The 25,000-nt window shown below is 40.5% G+C and overlaps 2 protein-coding genes across 2 annotated transcripts in view; one reads left to right on the top strand and one right to left on the bottom strand.

Annotated features, from left to right (window-relative positions):
- The window catches only part of LOC123498183 (brachyurin-like), an 11,874-nt gene extending 7,927 nt beyond the window's left edge, over nt 1-3,947 (bottom strand). Inside the window, exons 1-3 of the mRNA XM_045245347.1 lie at nt 3,828-3,947; nt 1,371-1,417; nt 412-466 (exon numbers count right to left, since the gene is read on the bottom strand). Of these exons, the coding sequence (XP_045101282.1) occupies nt 412-466; nt 1,371-1,417; nt 3,828-3,947 (222 nt within the window). The remainder of the gene's footprint in view (nt 1-411; nt 467-1,370; nt 1,418-3,827) is intronic.
- Nucleotides 3,948-6,842: 2,895 nt separating this feature from the next.
- Nucleotides 6,843-8,822, top strand: LOC123520800 (chymotrypsin BII-like). Its single transcript, XM_045283410.1, has 7 exons — nt 6,843-6,952; nt 7,268-7,352; nt 7,485-7,623; nt 7,763-7,929; nt 8,081-8,167; nt 8,280-8,419; nt 8,524-8,822. The coding sequence occupies exons 1-7, from the start codon at nt 6,908-6,910 to the stop codon at nt 8,680-8,682; spliced, it is 822 nt and encodes a 273-aa protein (XP_045139345.1). The 5' UTR covers nt 6,843-6,907; the 3' UTR covers nt 8,683-8,822.
- The last annotated feature ends 16,178 nt before the right edge of the window (nt 8,823-25,000 follow it).

The following is a 25,000-nucleotide window of genomic DNA, read 5'->3' as shown; positions in this document are numbered from 1 at the left end:
ACAGTGAATCACCTACACACACACACACACACACACACACATATATATATATATATATATATATATATATATATATATATATATATATATATATATATATATATATAAGTAAAAATTTTCAAAAGTCTATCACTAGATATTTACCTCATAAGAGTAATGCATCTTAAATTTACTGTACCGCCAATACCTACTTTCATCCACACTCTACATACCTTCAAATTATCTGACCCATTCAACAACCACCTGGACCAACATTATTTGTGTGCCCACCTCCACGTATTGTATTCCCTATTCAGGATCGTAGTTTGCTTATTTTTCATCCTCATTTATTTGTCTTTTCAAGTTAAGGAACAGAATATTATATTGAAAGAGAGAAGAAGAAGAAAAAGAAGTCAATGAACTTATACTTACTAGTGTGGGGAGAAAGTGGTGCAAGAAAGCTAAGGACGTGGAGCAGTTCTTCGTGCTTCACTGGATCACAGTACGTATTTACGCGATTTGTAAAAGAGAAGATGATAAATGACAAAAAAGAATCATTATTAAAGGTTAAGGTACTTTCAAGAACCAGGTGTAAAGGGTGACCAGAATATTTTATTGAGAGTGTCGTGAAAAAAAAAAAAAGCTTTGGAAAGATTGAAAAAAAAAATAAAACTGCGCCATATTTTAGCGACCCTTTTCCAAACATTTGTCCTCAGTGCCTTTTCCCGCCCCTGTATCTGTTGTATCCATAAATCCATGATGTTTGTGAAGCGTTTTTACTTTCTTAACTTTCTACACTTTTAACAAAATTTTCACCTGGGATACGAGACACGGTCCATCATCCAATTTTCACATGCACATCACCTGCCCTAGCCTGCCCTAGCCTGCTCCACACGCCGCCTGCACCACTCGCTGAAGGTCCGAATTCTTTAAAATCGCAGTGTGTGTGTGTGTGTGTGTGTGTGTGTGTGTGTGTAATTCACTGTTTGATCTGCTGCAGTCTATGACGAGAGACAGCCAGACGTTACCCTACGGAACGAGCTCAGAGTTCATTATTTCCGATCTCGGGATAGGTCTGAAACCAGGCACACACCACACACCGGAACAACAAGGTCACAACACGTGAAAGGAGACACACCCAAATAACTCCACCCGGCCGGGGAATCGAACCCCGGTCATCTGGCTTATGAAGCCAGCGCTCTAACCACTGAACTACCGAGCGTGTGTGTGTGTGTGTGTGTGTGTGTGTGTGTGTGTGTGTGTGTATACATTCAAGTAAAAGGTAAAATCAGTTGCATAGTGAAATGTTCTGACTATTATCTACAATTACTGTACTTGTGTTTTCCGCATCTTATCTGTGGTGATAAGGAGGCGGACACAGCACAACTCACCTGACGAGCCTCTCATGAAGCACATTTGAGCAACTCTGCGGTGACCTCTGCTAGACCATAAAATGGGCACTTTACTGCAGACTTGTGTTTCATAATAACGTGTCACTTGCACGAGTTGTAGAAATGCCTAAATGTGTCAGAAATAACTTAGATATTGACTTATTCTAACATTTTTTAATGTTTTTCTCTGTTAATGTCGGCATGCCTACTTAATGAGTTGCCCTAGTATCAGGAGACGTGGGCGGACGCGTTCACACAAGATACGAACACTTGGCGGGATTTCCACATTTGAAATGTCAAAAGCTAAATGTCTTGCTAATTTATCATGGTAGTGTTATTCCAATTCATATAACATAGCTAGGACATTTACATATTTCATTTAAATGTTTGCCTTGTAACGGAAAATGATGCGTGCATTATTTCCATGTTTTCAGAATAATATCTACAAGATAAATTCCGCTTCTCGTTTATTCAAATCACTCCGCAGGACACCACGATGCAATGCTGAACTAGATTTCTGACAGTCTTCTTAATGAGGGACTGGCAAAAATAGTTATTTTTTAGTTTCATTGCCTTTAGCAAGAACTTCTCTTATTTAAATGTCATCAACTATATTGGATAAATGGGGGAAACAATGAAAATCTCCCTGCGTTAAAAAAAAAGAAAATGTAAAATCGAGATGATTATTCCCCTTGTTATATTAGTTATTACGTGTACAAGCCAATTAAAGTCAAGGTTAATAATAACTGAATGATGGAGACAAGAAGGCTTTACTAATCTTACGTTTTGTTACTTGGGGTGTTTGTTCAAGGCTCCGCTCCACTGCGAGGCAGCGCTCAGCAGAGCCTCCCTCAAAAGCAACTAGCATCTATAATTGTCTTTGATTTCCATGCCGTTAAAATCATAAACTTCCTTGAACAAATATGTCTTCAATTTCTCTTTTGAAGATATCGATCCTGGCACAACCTTTGATATCACTCGGCAGTTTATTGTAAATCCTTGGTGCGCATCTTGCAAATGCTCGACATCCCATGTCAAGGTTATATCTTGGCTCATGTAGTCTGTATGGGTCTGCATCGTGTCTCAGCTCCATCGTAGTGTCATGGTGGAATGTTTCCAGTAAGTTCCTCAAGTACTCAGGTTTTCCAGACTGTAATGCCTGATGAGTCATAACACTAATCTTGTACTCAATTCGTGCTTTAATTGGCAGCCAATGCAGATCTATCAATACAGGTGTTATCCTCTCACGAGGAGAGACGCCTGTAATCAGTCTGGCAGCTCTGTTCATGACAAGCTGTAAGTCTTTTAAGAGATACTTAGGCAGTCCATAATACAGAGAATTGCAGTAATCCAGTTTGCTTATCACATGATTATGAACCAGCATCTTCGTAGTTTTCTCATCCAAGTATTTTCTGACAAAACCTATATTTTTCAGATGGTATCTTGCCGTCTTAACCACCTGCCGTATTTGATCTTTCATAGATAAATGACAGTCCAATAATACTCCCAGATCCTTCACTGTATCACGAACACCCAAACTGTTACCATCAATATATAATGTGGACATATCAATCCTCTTTAAGTCCTTATTCTTACCCACTATCAAACATTCAGTCTTGTTTTGATTAAGTTTCAACTGCTTGGATTCCATCCATCTACCAACATCATCCATAATAAGTTTTATCTTTCCTTCAACATTATCTACATTGTTCAAGGTCATGTAAAACTGTGTGTCATCAGCAAACAGTTTGAAGTCAATGTCATGTTTTCTTAGTATGTGTGATAGTTCAATAGTATATATACAGAACAGAATAGGACCTAAAACACTGCCTTGGGGTACTCCTCTTTCTAAAATCTTCTTGTCTGAGAAAGATTTACCAACTTGAACACAGTATTGCCTGTTTGCAAGATAACTTTCTAAATATGTTAGTGCATCTCCATCAATACCGACAGACCTGCAATCTAAAAGAAGCAATCTGTGAACAACTGTGTCAAATGCTGCACTTAAGTCCAGTAAAATTAGCAAACCACATTTTCCTTCATCCATCAGGATTATCAGATCATTGATAACTGAGCATAAAGCTGTCTCAGTCGAATAAAGTTTTCTATAAGCCGATTGATTATCCGGTAAAGCCTGCACTACTTTCAAATGGTCGAGTAATTGGTTTAATACAGCACTTTCAATAATCTTCGATAAAAAGGTCAAATTAGATACAGGTCTAAAGGAACTCAAGCACTGCGTATCCATTTTACCCTTTACAATGGGCTTTATCAATGCCATTTTTCAGAGACAGGAAAGGTATTGTTCATGAAGCTACTGTTTATAATCAGTTTAAAAATTTCCAGAATTTCACAGAACTTCTCACTCTGAATAATATCACTAATAGGTAATGGGTCATTATCGCAGTAGGTTATATTAACTTTATGTACAATCTCCTTTACTTCATCCACACTTACTTGCTTAAAGGAGAGTAGCTTAGCCCGAGGCGTTGGCATACTCACGGGTATTTCAAGCTCCTCATTTCTAAAGCTCTCCACAATCGACTTTATCTTTTGATCAAAGAAGTCAAGGAACATATTTGCCAGCACAGTGTCATTAAACCCCTCAGGCAACTTATTTATTCTCCTGTTACCTGTCAAATTATCCAGTATCTTATATAATCTACTAATGTTAGACCGTGACTCTAATGACTTCTGTCTATAGTACTGACACTTTCTCCTCTGTACAAGTTTGTTTAGCCTGTTTCTCATGTCCATATATTCCTTCTTGCCTCTTCTGTTCGTAGTCTACGCCACCTTTTTTCTTTCTTCCTTTTTTCTTTCTTAGCTATGGAAATTTCAGTATTAAACCAAGGTGCATGATCTCTTATCTTAATATCCTTTTCATGAAGTGGACACATTTCATTGTATTCTTTTTTCATGTTGCCATTATATAATTCAGACAAACTCTCGAACAAGATTATGATCTGAGTCACAGAAGACCAAGTCAATTACATGTCCACCAGCAGATGTTGCTTTTTCTACTTTATTGTCTAAATTAAAGGATTTCATCATATCTTGAAACTCCCTCACTATATAGTTTTCTTGTTCATCCATTCTTATATTAAAATCTCCACAAATAAAAATATTAACGCTCACCATATCCAGCAGTTCCAAGTATTTCCTGAAATCGTCAATAAACGACCGGGCACTTAGGCTTGGAGGTCTATAGACCACTATAAACATAGATTTTCTACCACCAAGCTCACAGCTAACTTGCATATGTTCAAAGCTCTCCCATTTTTCTGACTTATCCACCCTAATTTTATTGCATGTTCTAGAAAGTAAAAGACCAACACCACCACCTCTTCCTTCTTTCCTTGGTATGTGCACAAATGTATGAGTGTCAGGGGTCATTTCTTTAATTTTCGCAGTATCATATTCACTCAGCCATGTTTCAGTCAAAGCAAGAATATCCAGACTTTCATCATTAATTAAAGTTCTGATTTCTATTGTCTTGTTTCCAACTGACTGAACATTTAATAAACCACATTTCAACATAGAGCTCACAGCATTAGTAGCCATGATCTGTAATATTTCTGATCCTGTCAATCTCACTTTCCAACACAATACAGCAACTATTATTCGCCGAGTGGTCAGTATTCTGTTTCTTAAACCTCACACAGTTTATGCATTTCTTCTCTGTAGATGTGCAATCCTTGGACTTGTGGTTGCCTGCACATTTAAAGCAAACAGGATGCTCACCATTTTTCTTGGCATTGCAGTTTGCCTCTGTATGACCATACCTTTGACAATGGTAACAGATAAGTGCATGATACCTGTCGCGAACCTGGTAAACTCCCCACTCAAGCTTAATCCTGTCCTGATGCTGATGTAACAGCTGTCTTATCATTGGATCACATTTCATGATGTAATGAACTGTGCCCCCTGCTGCTGGTTTGCAAAAAATATTCTCAATCTTTGACTTGATATCAGGAACTGCTTGAAGGTAGTCATTTCTTGCAATAATTGTATCAATGATACCCTCCTTAGTCTCTTCCTTATGGACATTACATAGCATTATCTTGGGTTTAATTTTCTGAAGTGATTTAGTTGCCAACTTTTCAACATTCTCCAGTTTCTGGGCTGCCTCATTTCTCAGACTTTTTTTGCCATCATTAGCATACTTTGTATCATTAATTTGCATTCCATCCAAAGCATGAGAAACTTCATTCTTCAGATTTGCTTCAGAATCCTGAGTTACCCCTACAACAAGCAAGTTTTTTTTCATCCTCCTCTTCCTCTTCACGTCCTGCCAAGGCGTAGAATGTTCTGAGTTAGCAGAATTCAGCGACCCAGTAACTCCCGCCAAGCCTTCTGTTGCCTCATCGATCTTGATACTTATCTCTTCCATCTCTTCCATCATCTTGTCAGCTTTAGCAGTAATGCTCTTCAAATCAGACTTAAATTCCTCAACATCATTGATGAATTTCTTCAGAGACGACACCTCAATGAAACAAACATCGCACAGATACCTCACGTTGCAGATATTTTCAGATTTAATCCCTGTCAAATTCACACATTTCGTATGAGCCCACCGGTTACAAAGACAACACTTAATGAACTTTGCTAGGTCTCCAGAATCAGAGCTACACTTATAACAGTACGAAGGTAATAATGCTGAAATGGCATATTTCTCCGCCATCTTGAAGTCTTCTACTCCTTTTCACTTATTTTCTATCTAGCGACAACACTTTCCATAAATGTTCCTGTGTTTTCCTCACATGACATTTAGAACAAAGTGATCATCTCCCCATCAGGGTTGCCAGTCGATTAACGTGCCACACTGACTGTGTTCAGCAATTTTCGTTAGTCTGATGTTCTCTGATCTGTTGAGAAGTTATTGACTGTTATATTTTGTCAAGAGATGTCTTAAGATTTAGAGGACAACTTAAGACACAGGGGAAGTGAGTGCAAGTTACTCGACGTACAACATAGACTGTACCAAGACACACAAGGATACTTAGGGATAGACAGTCAGTATTATCAACCCGTTTCGTCTTCATAGTGCATGTTAGGTCGTAATCGTAGATACAACCCCGATGAACATGTCTGTAAGGATGAAGAAGGAAGCGATGGCAAATAAATCGGTGAATTAATAGTGTACAATTGTTAGGAATATCTTGAAGTCGCAAGACATATGTATGGTTTACGGTCTGTTCTAGTGTGTGTGTGTGTGTGTGTGTGTGTGTGTGTGTGTGTGTGTGTGTGTGTGTGTGTGTGTGTGTGTGTGTGTAACACATGGTTTCAAAGTATTCGTTATACACTTCTGAAGCTGAAGAAATGTTAAAATTAGTCAATACATGAAAAAATATCGATCATCATCTTGAATATTCCACTGATCTAAAAAAAATAAACAAACGTGTACAGCTGTTGTGTCACAGGAGAACTTTACAGTGGACTTCCTTTACATACAACTGATAGTGATGTTGTTTTCCAAGGTCGCAGAGACACACTATATAAAGTAAAGGCAGGATAGAGAGAGACAAGCCGTCAGGATGATGCAGAAGCTCGCTGTTTTGTTGGTCTGCCTCTCTGTTGCAGTAAGTGCATAGCCTTGCGTAGTTTATGAGTTTTAGCAGACTAGCAATACGTATAGCTAAAATCTTGGCACCAACAGCACTACAAAGACTTAACAATACTGTTTCAGTTTAATAGATATAAAAAACAATTTAGAAAATAAAAAACATACGAGTTGTAAAAAGCCAGCCTTCCGGCAGTAAAGAATAATAATTAAAATGAAAAAACATTTCTAGTTGACGATTATATGCAACGGTCATCAATGCAATTAAAAAATATGTATGGTAAGATTGTCAGTGCTCATAATTTAACTATTAATTGTCATGTTCATCCGTCAGAGTGGCAACCCCGCCGCCGGGAAGCCATGGCACTGGAAGTCCCGCATGCCGATAGTAGATGCTAACGGCTCCTTCAAGCCCTCTGGTAAACCCCCAAACACCTTGCTCATGTCGGCTTTCTATTAGAGAAAAGCTAGTAGTGCAATTTGGAATTCTTATAATATACCTCAGGTTTCCCACGAAGTAAACGCTGGTTTTAATTCCGCATTTGTGTCAGGCCGCATCGTGGGCGGCACGGAGGCGGTGGCCCATTCATGGCCCCACCAGGTGGCTCTCTTCATCGATAACATGTACTTCTGCGGCGGCTCCCTCATCTCCAACGAGTGGGTGCTGACTGCTGCTCACTGCACCGATGGGTTAGTTAACATAGTTTTCGTGTGGTGAACGTGTATATCATCAAAATTATTAACAATATTAAAGATATTTTTGCAACGTATAGTCAAGAGAGTTATTGTCATTACCCCTTCCATGTTCTCACTTCCTCTGCATTTCCAGTGCAAGAAGCATCGAAGTCGTGATGGGTGCTCACAACATCAGGTTGGAAGAAGCGTCACAAGTCTCCGTTCACACATCTGACTATCTCGTGCACGAGGGATGGAACCCCTCGACACTCAGCAACGACGTCTCCGTGATCAGGCTGCCAAGCCCCGTCACATTCAACAGTAATACAATGTGGAAACTCTCTCTCTCTCTCTCTCTCTCTCTCTCTCTCTCTCTGGCAAATTTCTCTTTCATTTATTATTAATTCTGGTTGATAAATTCCACCGTTCTCAGATGTATTCTATCAATCTAGAATTTTTTTCTTTCTCTCAGCAAATATCAACAAGGTAGCGCTGCCCAGAAACGACGTGTATGTTGGCGATACAGTCACTCCCACCGGCTGGGGAAAGAACGCCGACTGTAAGACACCGGTGTTTCTTGCATCTTTATATAATCTGATTGCCACAGACGAATGATATATTAACACAAACCACTCAGTAAGCAAAAATACAGTAAAGTACTCTCCACATAGCTGCTGGAGGAATCACTGACAAGCTGAGGCAAGTGAACAGCAAGATCATCTCTGTTTCCGACTGTAAGAACGTGTACGGTTCCATCATTGATCAAAGGATTGTCTGCACCTCAACCACCGGCGGCAAGGGTACCTGCAACGTAAGATCTTTTCCGACTGTACCGGTTTGACAAATACTGTATTCTTTGAGGATGCATAGAGAATGCGGCTACTGTTTAATTAATGATCGATTTCTACTTTTCAGGGTGATTCTGGTGGACCACTGAACAAGGATGGGAAGACCTATGGCATCACTTCTTTCGTGGCTTCTGCAGGCTGTGAATCAGGCCTGCCCGACGGCTTCACTCGTATTGTCGAATTCCTCGACTGGATCGCAGAAAAGACTGGTGTTGTGCCTCAGTAACACTCACCAACAGTCTTAGTTTTTCACTCAATTTTCTTTACCTAACTCTTCTACATTTCACACTATTAATTATTCATTCCTTTGTCATTTTTGTCAGTAAATGGCTTTTACTACTTAATAAAATTATACAATAGACTAAACGCTGTTGTTATACTATAAGGTAAAATTAGTTCATATCCTGATAAACAGTACGTATTCTAAGCACCAATATAAATAAGTAGCTATGCTGCCCACAGTGACTGAAGTAATTCTCTGAACAAAATACAATTAATAAATAGATGAAGGAATATGTAAGCTTATGATGCAATCTTTGTTGAACTATAACTATAAAAAGAACATCTTTAAATTACCAGACACAAGACGCCGAAACTCCGACTCTAGGTGCGCATTTATCGACCAGAGTTTACACAGGAACAAAGAGGAACCTAGAAACACAAGGGAACGTAAGGAACACAAAGGGATGCAACACAATGGCTAGCTCTCACGAAAGAATTTGTGAAAAGCTACACAATTAAAACCCAAATTAAAAAAAAAAATGTAAAGGCGATGGAGACGATGATAACCACGTAGATAATTCTGCAAAACGCAATGATGGGCATGTGGAAAACTATTACTAAAAACTACATTCCTACGTGTTTTTCATATGACCGAGGAAGGAAATTAATTCGCGATTCTTTATTCACCGTAACTCTTTAGCAATTGAGCAGCTTTATTGTGCAGTTTTATTTGCCAGTTATAACATTAACGATTCCTACGATGTCTTACCTCTATATCGGTGAACAAACTCAAGTGAAAGATCCTGGGTGTGTTTCCAATTTTTTTTTTTTTTCATGATTCTTTTTGTTTAATTGACAGGGATTCTGCACGAGCAATGATAATAACAATTTATATGGTCTTAGGAAATATTCATCCTAAGAAAACAAGAGGCATAAGTGCCCCTGTGTTTACGTAAATGTGTCGGCCTTCAGTTCACGGAATGGTCAAGTATTTGAGCAACTCCTGCTAAGTTGTGCTATACAAGAGCTGTATTGAAGCGCTTTAACCCCTCATAAGAACAATTTTCTTATGCCCCATAAAGCGGTTAGTGAAGCGTCTCATTGGTGCTTTCTTCATTGAGGATGCAACTAGGATCATGGAAATATCCTTCAATAATTTCAATAGTTACAGTAGAGCTTAGTGAAACTTGCTGAAGTAAGACGCCAAATGTCTAGGAGTATAGAATTATAATATTTCAACGTAACTTCCATCAAAATCAAGGAGCAAACAAAACAGCGCAATAGACATACAGGCCAAACAGCAAAATTAACAACATAAGTCAGCCGTTTATAGATATTACTGAATTGATGTAATTATCACAAGTTACTGCCGAAACAACAAGATCCCCAGGAGTGCACGACCATCCACTCTGAACAACGACGTGCTGACACAACAGGGGAAACAGCTGCTTCCTGCGTCCCAGTGGGTTAATGGCACGGAGCTCCTCCCATATATAATCTAGATGGTCTCTCGCTTGTTGGGTGTAAGAAATGACCCGGTGTTCGTAAACGCTTTAGTCTCTCATCATGAGGTAATATGTGGAAGTGGGAGCCTTATTTTAGTCTTTCTTTTTGTCTTCTTTCTAAAGATGTGTCTATGGGTGGGTGCCGATCTAAAGGTTTAATTCAGTCTTCATTAGGCAACTCCCATCTCAAACTCTAAGACAGTTTGTTAGGGTCAGGTAGTAGACGCCTATCGAAGCGATAATTTACTCCCAGCGAGGTCTGATAGCACTAGTTCAGGTGGTGCTGTGAACTTCCCATTAGTTTTGTTCTTGCTGAACGTAATTCCATTTGTCTCACAACTCAAGTTGGCAGTCACAGCCTGCCCTCTAAAGACAACTCTCATTCTCCTCACTAAACTGTATGCAATCACCACACACACACCCTTCACTTAAAATTCGAAATTAAAAAATTGCGACTCCGAATCCAGCCTCGGAGTCCCCTTCTGGGGAGGGGGACCAGAAATGCCTACAGGTCGGACTGCTCTCTCGGTGGCAACCCAAAATGTTTTGACAACTCTCTCAGCTTTTTCCTGCATTAACTTCTGCAACATTCGCGGTCTTAGATCTACTTTTCAATCTGTAAAACATCACCTCTCCTTTACTAAACCTCATCTTCTTTTCCTCACCGATACACAGCTGTCAGGCGCAACTGGCCGTAGCCCCTTCTCTGTTCCCTTCTACTTTCTTTATCCTAATTTTCGTTCCAGAGCTGGATGTTGGGTCTATGTGGGCAACGACTTAACTTGCTCTCTTGCCCACGCTCTTGAATCTTCCGAATTTTCCTCCCTCTGGCTTAGATTTAGTAATCACTCTTTAACTAAATTCATCTGTGCTGTCTATCTTTCCCCTAACTTCCCTGACTAAATGAAATTCTTTGACTATTCAACTTCCAAAGTGGAGCACATTCTATCCCTCTATCTTTTTGCAGAGATCTCCATCATTGGGGATTTTAATGTTTGGCTTTCCTCTCCCTTCACTGACCATTCTGGTGAACTAGCCTTCAGCTTTGCTATCCTCCATGACCTATAGCAGGGGTTCTCAACCTGGGGTATGCGTACCCCCAGGGGTACTTGAGAGGAATTTTGGGCGTACGTGGCAGGTTTCTCAAAATACTTCAGCTTTGAATAACTGCATATTTGTTTATAGTATACAATGTGGCCTACATATGATAGGCTGGATGTGTCCTTCACTAGAACCAGGACACGTTAACAACGTTAACAAGGAAACTCTTGGAGTTATATCACTTGAGAGGAAGCTCTCTTGGATTACAGTTGCCACACAACCTTGCAAACCTATAATATTTGTTCCGATTTATTATTTTATATGTTATTCACACACACAGTGACTAATTTATCACTATCACTAGTTACAAGTTGCAGCTAGCTGGAAGCAACACTAGTTCACTGCCGTAATGATCGAAAATTGTCTGATATAGTTCCTTTTTGGTAAATGTATTGAATGTAAGTCACATATAGTGTCTCCCTGTGAGGTACCAGTTCCTATCGACACTACCTCATAGAAACATACTAATACTAATAAAAAATTAAACTTAATAAACTAAGTCAATAAACTATGCATTTATTCTTACCCTTCCTGACGCTGCATTGTGGGAAAGGGGTACGTGATCAATACTGAAAGACTTCGAGGGGTACATAAGATTAAAAAGGTTGAGAACCCCTGACCTAGAGCAACTGGTGCAACACCCTACTTGCATTCCTGACTGTCTTGGAGATACGCCCAACATTCTTGATATTTTCCTTATCTTTAATCATTCTACTTATGTTGTTACCCTATCTTCTCCGTAAGGCTCCTGCGATCACAATCTCATTTCTGTATCTTGTCCTATTTCTCCAATTCCTCTTCAGGATCCTCCTAAGCGGCGGTGCCTTTGTCGCTTTGCCTCTGCCAGTTGGGGGATCTGAGAAGGTATTATACTCATTTTCCCTGGAATGATTACTGTTTCCGTTTTAGAGACCCATCTCTGTGTGCTGAAAGCATAACAGAGGGTCTGCCATGAAGAGTAAATTCCTCATTCTTTTTCCCAACTTAAACCTTCTAAACCTTGGTTTAACACAGCCTGTTCTCGTTCTATACATGACAAAGAAGTTGCCCACAAAAGTTACTTGAGCACTCCATGTCCTTAATCTCATGCACTTTATATTTCTGCCCAAATTCATACCAAGTCTGTTCTTTCATAAATAGAAAATGTTAAAATCTTTAAAACTCTAACTCTCCTCGTGACTACTGGCATCTGGCCAAAAACATCTCCAATAACTTTACTTCATCTTTCCCTCCTTTATTTCATCCTGATGGCACCACTGCTCTCTCATCTGTTTCTAAACCTCAACTCTCCTCTCAGACCTTTACTAATAACTCCACCTTGGATGATTCTTGGCTTGTCCCTCCCTCTCTTCCTTCCTTTCACTATTTCATGCCTTCAATCAAAGTTCTTCGTAATGATATTTTCCATTCCCTCGCTGGCTTAAACCCTTGGGAGGCTTATGGACCTGATAGGGTCCGTCCTATTGTTCTCAAAAACTGTGCTTCCGTGCTTGCACCTTGCCTGGCCAAACTCTTTCAACTATGTCTGTCGACTTCTATCTTTCCTTCTTGCTGGAAGTTTGCCTACATTCAACCTGTTCCTAAAAAGAGGTGACAGTTCTAATCCCTCAAACTACCGTCCTATAGCTTTAATCTCTTGCTTGTCTAAAGTTTTTAACTGAATAGGAAGATTCTCAAACATCTGTCCCTTCACAATCTTTTATATGATCACCACTATGGTTTCCGTCAAGATCGTTCTACTGGTGATCTTCTGGCGTTCCTTAATGAGTCTGGATCGTTCATTCTCTTTTAGAGATTTCGGTGAAACTTATGCTGTCGCGTTAGACATATCAAAAGCATTTGATAGAATCTGGCACAAAGCTTTGATTTCAATACTGCTCTCATACGGTTTTTATCCTTCTCTCTGCAACCTTATCTCAAGTTTCCTTTCTAACTGTTCTATTGCAACCGAGGTAGAGGGCTAATGTTCTTCTCCTAAATCAATCAACAGTGGTGTTCCTCATGGTTCTGTCCTGTCACCCACTCTCTTTCTATCATTCATTAATGATCTTCTCAACCAGACATCTTGCCCTATCCACTCCTACGCTGATGATACCACTCTACATCCTTCCACGTCCTTTCAGAGACGACCAACCCTTCAAGAGGTCAACAGATCACGCAGGGACGCCACAGAACGCCTGACTTCTGATCTTTCTAAGATTTCTGCTTGGGGCAGAAAAACTTAGCAGTGTTCAGTGCCTCAAAAACTTAATTCCTCCATCAATCAACTCTACAGAACTTTCCAGACAACTATCCTCTCTCTTCTGCAATGACACTCAACTGTCTCCCTCTTCCAAACTGAATATCCTCGGTCTGTCCTTTACTCATAATCTTAACTGGAAACTTTCCATCTCATCTCTTGCTAAAACACCTATAAAGTTAGGCGTTCTGAGGCGTCTCAGTCAGTTTTTTTCTCGTTCCTCCAAATGCTAACTCTGTACAGAAGCTTTATACGTCCTCGTATGGAGTACTCTACGCATGATTGGAGAGGTTCCACTCACACAGCTTTATTAGGTAGGGTGGAACCAAAAGCTTTTCGTCTCATCAACTCCCCTTCTCTGACTGACTGTCTTCAGTATCTTTCTCACCGCCGATATATTATATACATTTCCATCCTTTATTGTTATTTTCATGCTAACTGCTCTACTGATCTTGCCAACTGCGTGGGTCCCTCCTCCTGCAGCCTCACTGCACAAGGCTTTCTTCTTCCTCTCGTCCCTTTTAGTAGGGGAAATGGATTTGAATAAGTGCCCTAGAAATGGATTTAAAAATCATTTCATGTTAGAGACAGGCATCCAGTGGATATTGGTAGAACATGGGGTGGTGCATTAGGATATGGTGGATGCCACCTCTGATATTCTCAAAAAGGGTGTTTTTTGACCCATTATATGCCAAAGTGGAATTTTTCAATACGTGAATTTTGGAGGTGTAGTTTTCATTAAACTTCTTTGTATTTACCTTTCCATTTACTTTACTACACGTTGTTATACATCATTTTGTAGCCTAGACAATAGGCTATCAGATGATAATCCCTTTTTGAAAACGACCTACATGGTATGTACACAAGGGGGTCAAAGGTCAAGTACCATCAAATTACGTGATTTTCGCACCTTTTCAAGATAATTAGCAAAATGACCTAATTAACTGTTTGATTCACTCCTATTCCAATATGTTTTTGAATCTATAGAATCTAGGGAAGTTTTTGAAAATGGTAGATGTGTGACATATTCATCAAGAGTGTAGCTGTAAGGAGTCAAATTAGACCCATTTTCTTGAAATTTTCAAAAATCGAGAAAACTTCACATATGAATCAAACTATACTTTCAAAGCATTTTACTCCATATTGTCCATGATATATCCACTGTATTGTAAATTATTAGGCTTCTAGGCAATGTATAATAAACTATTCATCTTCATCCACGGTGCATGTACCCTTGCATTTACAAAGAGTGATACATGTCTTGTGCCCAGCTCGAACGCAACCACACCTTTTCCCACACACTGTTTTGCAAGAACAGCTAATGAGTTCCTTACATGCGTCTGGAAGTGGGCTCAAGGTCATCAAATTTGGACGAAGGTCACCACCATCATTCACTATCCATCCACTTGATGTTACTTCAGGAAGATCTTGTACGGGAGTTAAGGCTTGTTTCCAAACAAGGGACTGGTAGTTGGCCCTTTGAATATGTAAATCAAGTGCATCCTTCGTTGGGGGTAGTGCGTCCAGTGATTTCTTACTAGCGAGGAACATCTCTTTACGAACTTGATTTATCTCTGTAATTCCTGTTCCTCTCAGATAAAGTTGGCAAACAAACTTTTCCACCTGTTGCAGTATCTCGGCATTTATATCTTTAGAGCCCAATTGAAGAAGATATGAAGCAGAGGAATCTTCTCTAAATATCTTCCATGCAGTCTTCTTTCCAATGGATGCAAACTGACTGACTGTGTCACAGCCAGTCAGGGCATGAAATGGAATGATCGTCTTGAGCTGAAGTTCACTAAGTTCAATCTTGTGCACAGGAATGAATGGTTTCTTTGATTTAAGTCCAGTGCTCATCCATACTTCTGGAGGGAGAGAACTCCTGTGCCCTAAAGCCAATACAAGAACATCAGTGTCTCTGCACTGAATCACACATCTCTGGTACCCCTCTAATAAAGCATCTTTAGCATGTAGAACTATCCGGGTGTCGGCTTCCTCATGGTTAGAGTTCAAGGAATGGTTCTTTCTGTCTGAAGAAGTCCACACTTTCATCACATCAACAAATCCGCCAGATATCACAAGTTCTTGTGATGGTTGCAGCTCTGGTGCCATCTTCACGAGTGCTTCTGAAAGAAATGAAGCCAAGTCAGCCTTATTGGCAGAGAGGTTAAGGAATGATTGGAAGTTTGAAGGCAGCTTAACATCTCTTGAACTGATAACTCGTCTGATTGGTCGGGTTTTTCCAACTCGCTTTTCTCTTGTGTCGGACTTGATGGACATGTCTTGATACCTATCAAAGATAACATCTACCCTCGAGTAGACGGAACCAAATCGCTTCTTGATGCTGGAACAGAATTCATCAGAGAGATCTCCAAAGGTAACTGCTTTCTCAGGCTTTCCCATCGCCTGTATCTGGGCTTGGGCATCAATGATCAGACAGGTCTTAGTTATACTCTCTGGCAGACTTTTTGGGATTTCTATATTCTTGATCAAAAGGTCTTGAAGTTGTGCCTTGTCCGTTGAATGTAATTTCTGCTTTGTGCTCGCCAAAGCCCGTGGAATCTTTGCAAGTTCATGCTTCAGTATGTCATTCATATCTATTCCTCTTCCACTCTGTGCTGCTACAAGCAATCTCTGCATCAAATTCCTGTCAGCTCTGACCTCTTCCTGTTTGCTTTCTCCCCGTGACTTAATGCGTACGTTGTACATTCTGCTGATGGATGGAGTCTTGTTCTTAGACAGTGGAGCATAGAAATCAATAGACCCCTCAATGAGACGCTTGGAGACGAATGCTTCAACAAGTGATGTCCCAGTTTTCTCTGCTTTCAGGATGTCTACTTTTATGGACTCTGGCACAACATCCTTAGTGCCAATACAGACCAGGTTTTCATCATGTTCCTGAGATACAGTGAATACCTCCATTTTCTGAAATTCCTCCATCATATGCATATAGATTACTAATGGACATTCCTAATGCACGAAAGAGAATCAGCTGGATAGCCACAGACAGGCATCAATTACAAGAGTATCCAGTAGTATGGCTTATAGCTATAAGTACATTTAGTTTAGATCATCCTGTAGAATTATTATCAACTACATTCATAAACATAACCAACATATTGACCTAGCAAGTTCATGTGTATGTATGTATGTGTAGATCAACACATGTTCCGGAAAGATCACTCACTTTAACTATGGCTTTCATACAATATCAGATTATCACTTAAGCACATATTTACCTACACATTTACAATTTTGGTGGCTCCTTCAAACATTTAGGCAGTGTTTCTCATCATGGAAGGATATATCTTGGCTATATACCCATCCTGAAATTAAAGAATAGAGAAACCATTGTACATTGCACTATTAATTGCAGTTCTGCCAAACAAGGCCATAGATTATCAGTAGATGCATTACGCATTGCCTAGAAGCCTAATAATTTACAATACAGTGGATATATCATGGACAATATGGAGTAAAATGCTTTGAAAGTATAGTTTGATTCATATGTGAAGTTTTCTCGATTTTTGAAAATTTCAAGAAAATGGGTCTAATTTGACTCCTTACAGCTACACTCTTGATGAATATGTCACACATCTACCATTTTCAAAAACTTCCCTAGATTCTATAGATTCAAAAACATATTGGAATAGGAGTGAATCAAACAGTTAATTAGGTCATTTTGCTAATTATCTTGAAAAGGTGCGAAAATCACGTAATTTGATGGTACTTGACCTTTGACCCCCTTGTGTACATACCATGTAGGTCGTTTTCAAAAAAAGGGATTATCATCTGATAGCCTATTGTCTAGGCTACAAAATGATGTATAACAACGTGTAGTAAAGTAAATGGAAAGGTAAATACAAAGAAGTTTAATGAAGACTACACCTCCAAAATTCACGTATTGAAAAATTCCACTTTGGCATATAATGGGTCAAAAAACACCCTTTTTGAGAATATCAGAGGTGGCATCCACCATATCCTAATGCACCACCCCATGTTCTACCAATATCCACTGGATGCCTGTCTCTAACATGAAATGATTTTTAAAATTGATTTTTTGGTATCATTTCCCCTACTATTTTCTGTCCACCTCTCTAATACAAGAGTTAACCATTCATACTTTTTTCTGGTAAACTCTGGAACTCCCTGCCTGCTTCTGTATTTCCATCTTTCTACGACTTGAATTCTTTTAAGAGAGAGGTTTCAAGACATTTATCTTAGACTTTCAGCTAATTTTTCACTATTCTTTTAGGGAGCTTGCATTCAAGTGGGCCTCTTTTTTTTTATATTTTGTTAACCTTGGCAAGTTTCCCTCTTGCATAAAAAAAAATATGGGCCTTTTTATTTTCCTATCCTTATCAAATTATGATTATCATTGAAATCATACAAAACGATTAACTGTTTTACAAATACTCATATCTTTTTAACAAAATTTACCACTAGCCATATGACAGTAGTGTCAGTACAGGATATACTTTATTAGTACTACACACCCCCACCATTTCCTTCTTAATACACCATGTACTCCCATCTTGTGCCCTTTACTCAACGTCCCCGCCTTTACCACCTCTCATTCACTTCCCCTTATGGCTCGACACTGTTCTCCTTTATATCTGTCAGGAGCCAGCTCTCCCTCCCAGTGATAGAGCACAATTTGCAGCAGTGCAGAAAATGTCCCAAGATGTGGCTTCTATTATTCTGCTGCTCCATCTACTCCATTACCTTCATCACTCGCCTCGCCTCCAGTTTCTTGTCATGCTGTCTTAAAGGGAAAGTTTCAACAGGGCACTAGGAGCGGAAGAGAGCATGTTGGCTTACTGCTTTGATGGAGAACCCACCCAAACATCCGCTCACCCACCTCCACCTGCACCCGGCCCTTCGACCCCTTCCCTTAGCTAACGGTATCCCCTCTTTGCTCCTAGAAATAGTCACGCATAGAAGATACACTAATTAATGATAGGAGCGGGACAAATTTTTCCTTACCTACCACTACGTCACTGTAAATACGGTAAGAAGGTGGTGGCGGTGGTGATGGTGGTGGTGGTGGTGTCGGGTGTGGTCGTGGTGGTGGTGGTTGATGTGGTAGTGGGAGTGATGCACGTAGAGAAAAGACAAGAGTTACTGCTAAAATTATTCCGTTTTCTATCATATGACGTGCTTCGCTTATACAATGCAGTGTGATGGCCTCTCTCTCTCTCTCTCTCTCTCTCTCTCTCTCTCTCTCTCTCTCTCTCTCCAACACACACACACACCTCCAGCCTAGCTCTTGCATGGCCAGACACCAACAAAATACTCAATGCCCACCCACCCGTATCGCAGACTGCCGCCCATACCATGGCCACTATAGGAAAGCCCATACTTACCAAACACGACCATAGAAACACCCCCCATACCTCTGTTTCACATCCTCAAAAACCCCCCGGCTCCAATAGAATACAGGTTCCAGTTATACAGGAGAGGTTAATGGATCAGGAGTCAATCTGGGAATGTGCAAGGGTCAGCCAAGTTCACAGGAGGGCACATTTATCCAAAGTCCTTGCTACTTCAACTAAAACATTTAAAAGATGAAGGATGAAATATTGCTAAACTGTCACTACAAGCATAAAAACATCCCTAAAACTCATGTAATTTCACCAATCGTTGGCTATTCAGAGATAGCTTTCAAAATCTATTCCTGTTTTACTTCTCCGTCTTGTAAATGCTTAGAAATAACACAATTATTACTGAAATCACTGTTAATTGATGCATATCACAGTTTTAAAGGAGAAACTAAACTAAATATTTTCCTGTTCTTTCTTTTCGTAAATATTTCTTAGAAAACAAGCATTTAAAAGGGAAACTAAAGTAAATATTAAGATGGTCTTTGTTTTTTTTTTTTTTTTTTTTATTTGGGTTAGTTAACATCGCATATAAAGACAGCTCGGGGAGGAGGAAGAGCATTTATTCCATTCTCTTTTCCTTCTCTTTCTCCTCTCCTCCCTTAATCCCTACCTGTCTCTTTCCTCCATTCTTTTCCGTTTTTTTTTTCCTATCTTTCCCTTGCCTTTCCTCCTCTTCTCTCAGAACCACAGCCTTAATGACTCCTTCTGCAAAGTTTGTGCTATTTAGAAATTAATAGTTTGCTTTTCGAGGCCTTGTGTTATAATAGGTACTTATATTATTACTATTACTACGAATTAATATAATTACAGGATATATTGTATTACCTATGCATGCAGTAGTATCAATCAGTAATCAGTACATAATAAAGAGAAAAACTGTCTTTTAAAATGATAAGCTTGTTATGTCCACTGTTGTCACTCTGATCCAGACAGTGGCGCCACCTTCTACCTGCTCCACCACCAGTGTTTTGTAGAGTAGAGGAGATAAGAGGTGCGCCAGTCAGCACAACACCTCTGGTTAAAGTGACATGGGATATCAATTTAAGAGTGTTTTTAATGACATAGTAACAAGGTTTCCATACTCAAAAGGCTCTGCAATAGTTGAGGTGACATGGGATTTTAAGAGTGTTTGTCCGGCTCTAGTGAGAGATTTAAGTACATTGCTTTCGTCTCCAGTGTTGAGGTGTTTGGTTAGCGGGAAACCAGCGCCACAGAGCCTCTTGCTTAAATTATTCGGGATCTAAAGAGTTTAACAAGACTACCACACTGTGAAAAGAATAAACGGCCTTGCAAACCCAGGTAATTATGTCTGCTGTCTTAGTAAACTGTCTCAGTGAGTGCTCGTTCAATATTTCACGGTCCTAACTTCTCATTTACACCAATTTGACTACTCTGACCTCAAGGATGATTGATCAATAAATTAACGGCTGCAGATACTTATAAAGCCAGTAAAATGTAAGTTTTTTTTTTATCAGTAAACCATGGGATAGGTAGTGGCAATCGGCATGTCTCCTATGGATTGCTTTATTTGATACGTATTATAAGCGAGACATGTAACAAAGTGAAGACGCATGCTCAATATTTCATATCAGCTGTTAAGTTACATTCGCAACTTGTTTTATAGTTCCTGGGAGTCACTTACGACAGTAAGATGACCTTCAGAACACACATCGCTCAGCTTGCCAGAACAGCAGCAGGGAAGCTGGCCTCCCTCAGGAGAATCTCCTGGTTCCTCGATACCAGGGGGCGTGACCTCTTTTACAAGAGCTAGGTCCGCTCTTCGTATGTAGGTAGGGAGAATGAGAAAATGTTAGTGTAAATTTAGTAATAAAAAAGTAAAATGAGATGTAAAAAAAAAATGTGACTGCAAATGGAACCCGCCATTAGACACACGATATACCCTAGGGGCCACGCCTGTGTGTTAAAGCCTGAGAAGCATGAATATGTCTTCTGATAAATCAAGCAAATTTACAGTCAAAAGAAATATTACCTACATTACATTAATCCCTCCCCATGTGTCATCTGGGGACAGAACATAAGAATATAATATAATATAATGCAATATATACAACATAATATAATAAAACATGATATAATATAAGAGATACACTTCACACAACTGTAAAAATTGAGCAAGAGAATGTGTCAATATCTTCCCCACTGAATTTCTGAACGGAAGAGTCATGTTGTAGAAATTTAATAGCTGGAGATGCTACAGATGTAAGAGGTAGTGTGACATTTGTAGTGGATGTAGTCACAGGAGTGAAAGTATTAGTAGTAGCCATAGTAATAGTTGTAATAGTAGTAGTTGTTGTTGTAGTAGCAACAGGGTCAGACATTGTGACAATTTGATGATAATAAGATTTACCACTACGTAAAACATACAGAAAAATATTATATATATATATATATATATATATATATATATATATATATATATATATATATATATATATATATATATAGTTACCACTCCAAAGAAATTGTGTTGGACCACGTACAGGTGTGCTGCGTGTGTACTCGTACGTAAACAGACGATAACTTGAGTCACAGACAGGTTAAATAAGAACTTCTCAACATACAGGTCTGCTAAGCACTCACTCTGTGAAAATGAATAATATTAGTACAAGAGTACTTCACAAGAACATAAGTGTATCAGACTTGAGAAAAATAAAATAATAAGTACACTTTTACAATAATCAAGATATAATAATGATAATTTACACAATAAAATGAATAAAGTGCTGTACTAATTACGTTAATATAATTGTAAATAAGAATGCGATGAAATAATTATAAAAACTTGGCAAGTAAATGATTATGGCAAGTGCATACTGAAAGAAAACATGAATATAGGAGTTACCCTTAAAATTTTAATCAAAGAAAACTGCGTGTCTGAGGAAAATTACGTGAAATAAATTCATGCACACGTAAATAAAGAAATCACTGCATATAATGCTAACACATCAAAACATGCACAATAGTGTAACAGCACAGTCAAAAAAAAAAAAATGTGTAAATGTGTACTCACTGAAAAAAAAATGTGTGTACTTGCACAGAAATAAATATTTGGTACCTCAACCACAATAATAAATATGGCGTCTGTCCAGAGCCAATCAGGAAGCTCTTATGTCATAGGCGACCAATCAGACACTGGCATCACTGGGGACCAAACCTGGTGCGCTTTTTTACGCGGGAACGCCACTCACTGGTACATAAAAATATTCATAGAAAATTAATCACTGTGATTATAAAGTTTTACTCACGACAGGTGATACTTATAAAGTAGCAGAGACGTATGGATGTCCTCAGCTCCACGAAAATCCTTGGCAGGGCGGTAGGCTGGGGAAGCAGGAAGGACGCCGTCTTACTATAAGCGGTAATCTCAGGCTGTGGATGGACGACACACCAGCTGCCACCATCAATGTCCTGGTACCGCTGGCACCAGCAATATGTTCTGGTGTGGTTGAAGAGAAACACCGGGTAAACTTCCCTGTGTTTATTGTAGGATACAAAATGTTCTGGAGGCTTGGTAGCTTGGTAGCGAGCAGCCGTGGAAAGGCTGGAGAAGTAGCGGGCGACGAGAGAGAGACTTGTAGTCGGTAGCGGCTAGATGGAGCTTTTAGCAAGCGTGATGATGTATAATTACAGTCTACACACTGGAGCGTGACTGTAGACTGTAGAACTAGACTGGCTGTACAGGGCAGAGGACCAGTCAAAGAAGGCAAGAGGATTGCCAGCGGAGCGAAGTCCGTCCAGAAGCTGTGTTTGGACCAGACTGAGCGTGGCGTCCCGTGGGGTAGCGGAACAATACACAGCCCCAGTACACTATAATTATACAGAACATTACGTTACTCCGCGCTAACAAAGTAATCTGTCTATGATATCATTCATTGTCAAACACTTTATGCATACATAGTTATTAATAATAAACAAGTTCTGTAGGTAGGCATATGTATTCATATGAGAGATGGAGTACTGTTATTGACACTCAATCAATCATGGGGGACATACGCAGGGGGCGCGTCGCCTCGCCTACCCCAGGGCCCATTGAATTATAGGGTCCCTCCACGCGCAGGACTGGGTAGCCGTGGGCGGGACCAAAGCTCTGTGACGTCACGGGGAGTTCTGCTGGGAGGTGCGCGCGCGCTCTCTCTCTCTCTCTCTTCCAGCAGAGCTCTCCGTGACGTCACAGAGCTTTGGTCCCGCCCACGGCTACCCAGTCCTGCGCGTGGAGGGACCCTATAATTCAATGGGCCCTGGCCTACCCTATGGTGCCACTCCAGGCGGTCACGCCTCTCGAGTCTCCATGCAGGCTCACTTCCCGTGCCAAGTAACTCCCAGCAAGAGGCATCAACTTGCCGCAGACATAAGTTCTGTTGACATCCCCTTGGCCTCCTCCATGCTGGGTTATCTCTTTTGGAGACAACCCGATATGAAGGATAGGCTTCTGGGTAGCATGCCACATGCCCATACAGTCGCAGTTGGCGTTGACAGACTATGCTGGTAATCGGCCTCGAATCAGTCTCACGGAGCAATCACTGCTTTGACACAAAGTCATACCAGCGGTACCCCATGATCTTACGAAGGCATCTAGTATCAAAGACATCAGTTTGCCTATTCAGATCGGTGTTCAGCGTCCATGTCTTACAACTGTAGAGTAAGACAGGGATCACTAACGACTCGAAGATCCGAATCTTTGTTCATCTGCACAGGTACCGACAACGCCAAATACTAGTGTTGAGCGAGTCCATAACGCCGTGGGCTAGGCCAATCCGTCTAACAACTTCCTGGCTCGACCCACCGTCGTTACGCACTACACTACCAAGATATGTGAAATTTTCCAAGATCTCAATGTCCTCACCACACGCATGGAAAGACTGTACTGTTTCATCCAGTAAGCCTCCAAACACCTGGACCTTGGTCTTCGTACAGGAGCTTCGCCTCCTCGTGCAGTGCCTCTAGAGCCATTACTAGAACCTCCAGTGACTCAGCAAAGATTACTGCATCATCAGCATAAACAATCTCAGTATTGCCGACAGATGCTCCACAATGACTTTGGCCTAGTACTCAGTCCATGCAAATGTTGAAAAGTGATGGAGCAAACACGCATCCCTGCTTCACTCCCGTATTCACAGGGAAGAAACTGGACACGCCCCCTCCACACTTCATAGCACTCACAGTCCTAAAGTAGAGGCCAGTTAATAGACCAATAATCCTTGCAGGAATCCCAAGGAGATACAGAAGATCCCAGAGTGTCTCTCGATGTACTGAATCAAACGCCTTCTTGAGATCGACATAGGATGCAAGCATCCATTGTCGAGACTCACGTCGGCGCTCCACCAGTTCGCGAAGCGCTAGGATCCGGTCAGTTGTTGACTTACCGGGCGTGAACCCAGATTGTTCAGGTCTCTGATGTTTAAGCAGGTGACTGCAGATACGCATCAACAGCAAATGAGCAAGCACCTTGCCTGGTATGCTGAGCAGTATTATACTGCGGTAGTTGTTGCAGTCCTGATGGTCCCCTTTCCCTTCCAGATAGGGATGACCAATTCCTTTTTCCAGTCAGAGGGAATGGTACGTGAATGCCATACAGCAGTCAAGACAGCATGCAACCCACGGATTATGGCTTCACCCCCCGCTTTGAGAAGCTCTGCACTCATGTTACAGATGACAGCTGCCTTTCCTCAACTTTGCCACAGCCTCTTTAACATCATCAATGGAGGGAGCAGTTTCGTCAATGGGTGGATCAGCATCCAGCATCTGTAATCCTGAAGTTTGGAGCTGTCCGCTTGGAGGATCCACCGTGAACAGCTGCTCATAGTATTCAGCCCAATGAGCCTTCTGCCTATCTGCATCCTATACGAGGCGGCCATCTGCTGTTCGGATAGCGCTCACCTGAGATATAGACTTGGAGCGGAGGTTCTTCAGGGCTCGATAGGCAGGTCGGAGGTCATTAGCATTTAAATGACACTCTACATCCTGTCCTGGTACCGCTGGCACCATCAATATGTTCTGGTGTGGTTGAAGAGAAACACTGGGGCCTTTCCCTGTGTTTATTGTAAGATACAAAGCGTATTGAAGCTTGATAGA

Source organism: Portunus trituberculatus, chromosome 47 (assembly GCF_017591435.1).
Source record: "Portunus trituberculatus isolate SZX2019 chromosome 47, ASM1759143v1, whole genome shotgun sequence".
Classification (NCBI taxonomy): domain Eukaryota; kingdom Metazoa; phylum Arthropoda; class Malacostraca; order Decapoda; family Portunidae; genus Portunus; species Portunus trituberculatus.
This window is presented reverse-complemented; position numbering and strand designations above follow the sequence as displayed.

What these genes read in the sequence shown, in the direction of transcription:
- LOC123520800 (XM_045283410.1), top strand. Translation starts at nt 6,908, where the DNA reads ATGATGCAGAAGCTCGCTGTTTTGTTGGTCTGCCTCTCTGTTGCA. An exon ending in CGGCTCCTTCAAGCCCTCTG is followed by an intron (nt 7,353 to 7,484) that starts GTAAACCCCCAA and finishes CATTTGTGTCAG; the next exon opens with GCCGCATCGTGGGCGGCACG. An exon ending in GCTGCTCACTGCACCGATGG is followed by an intron (nt 7,624 to 7,762) that starts GTTAGTTAACAT and finishes CTGCATTTCCAG; the next exon opens with TGCAAGAAGCATCGAAGTCG.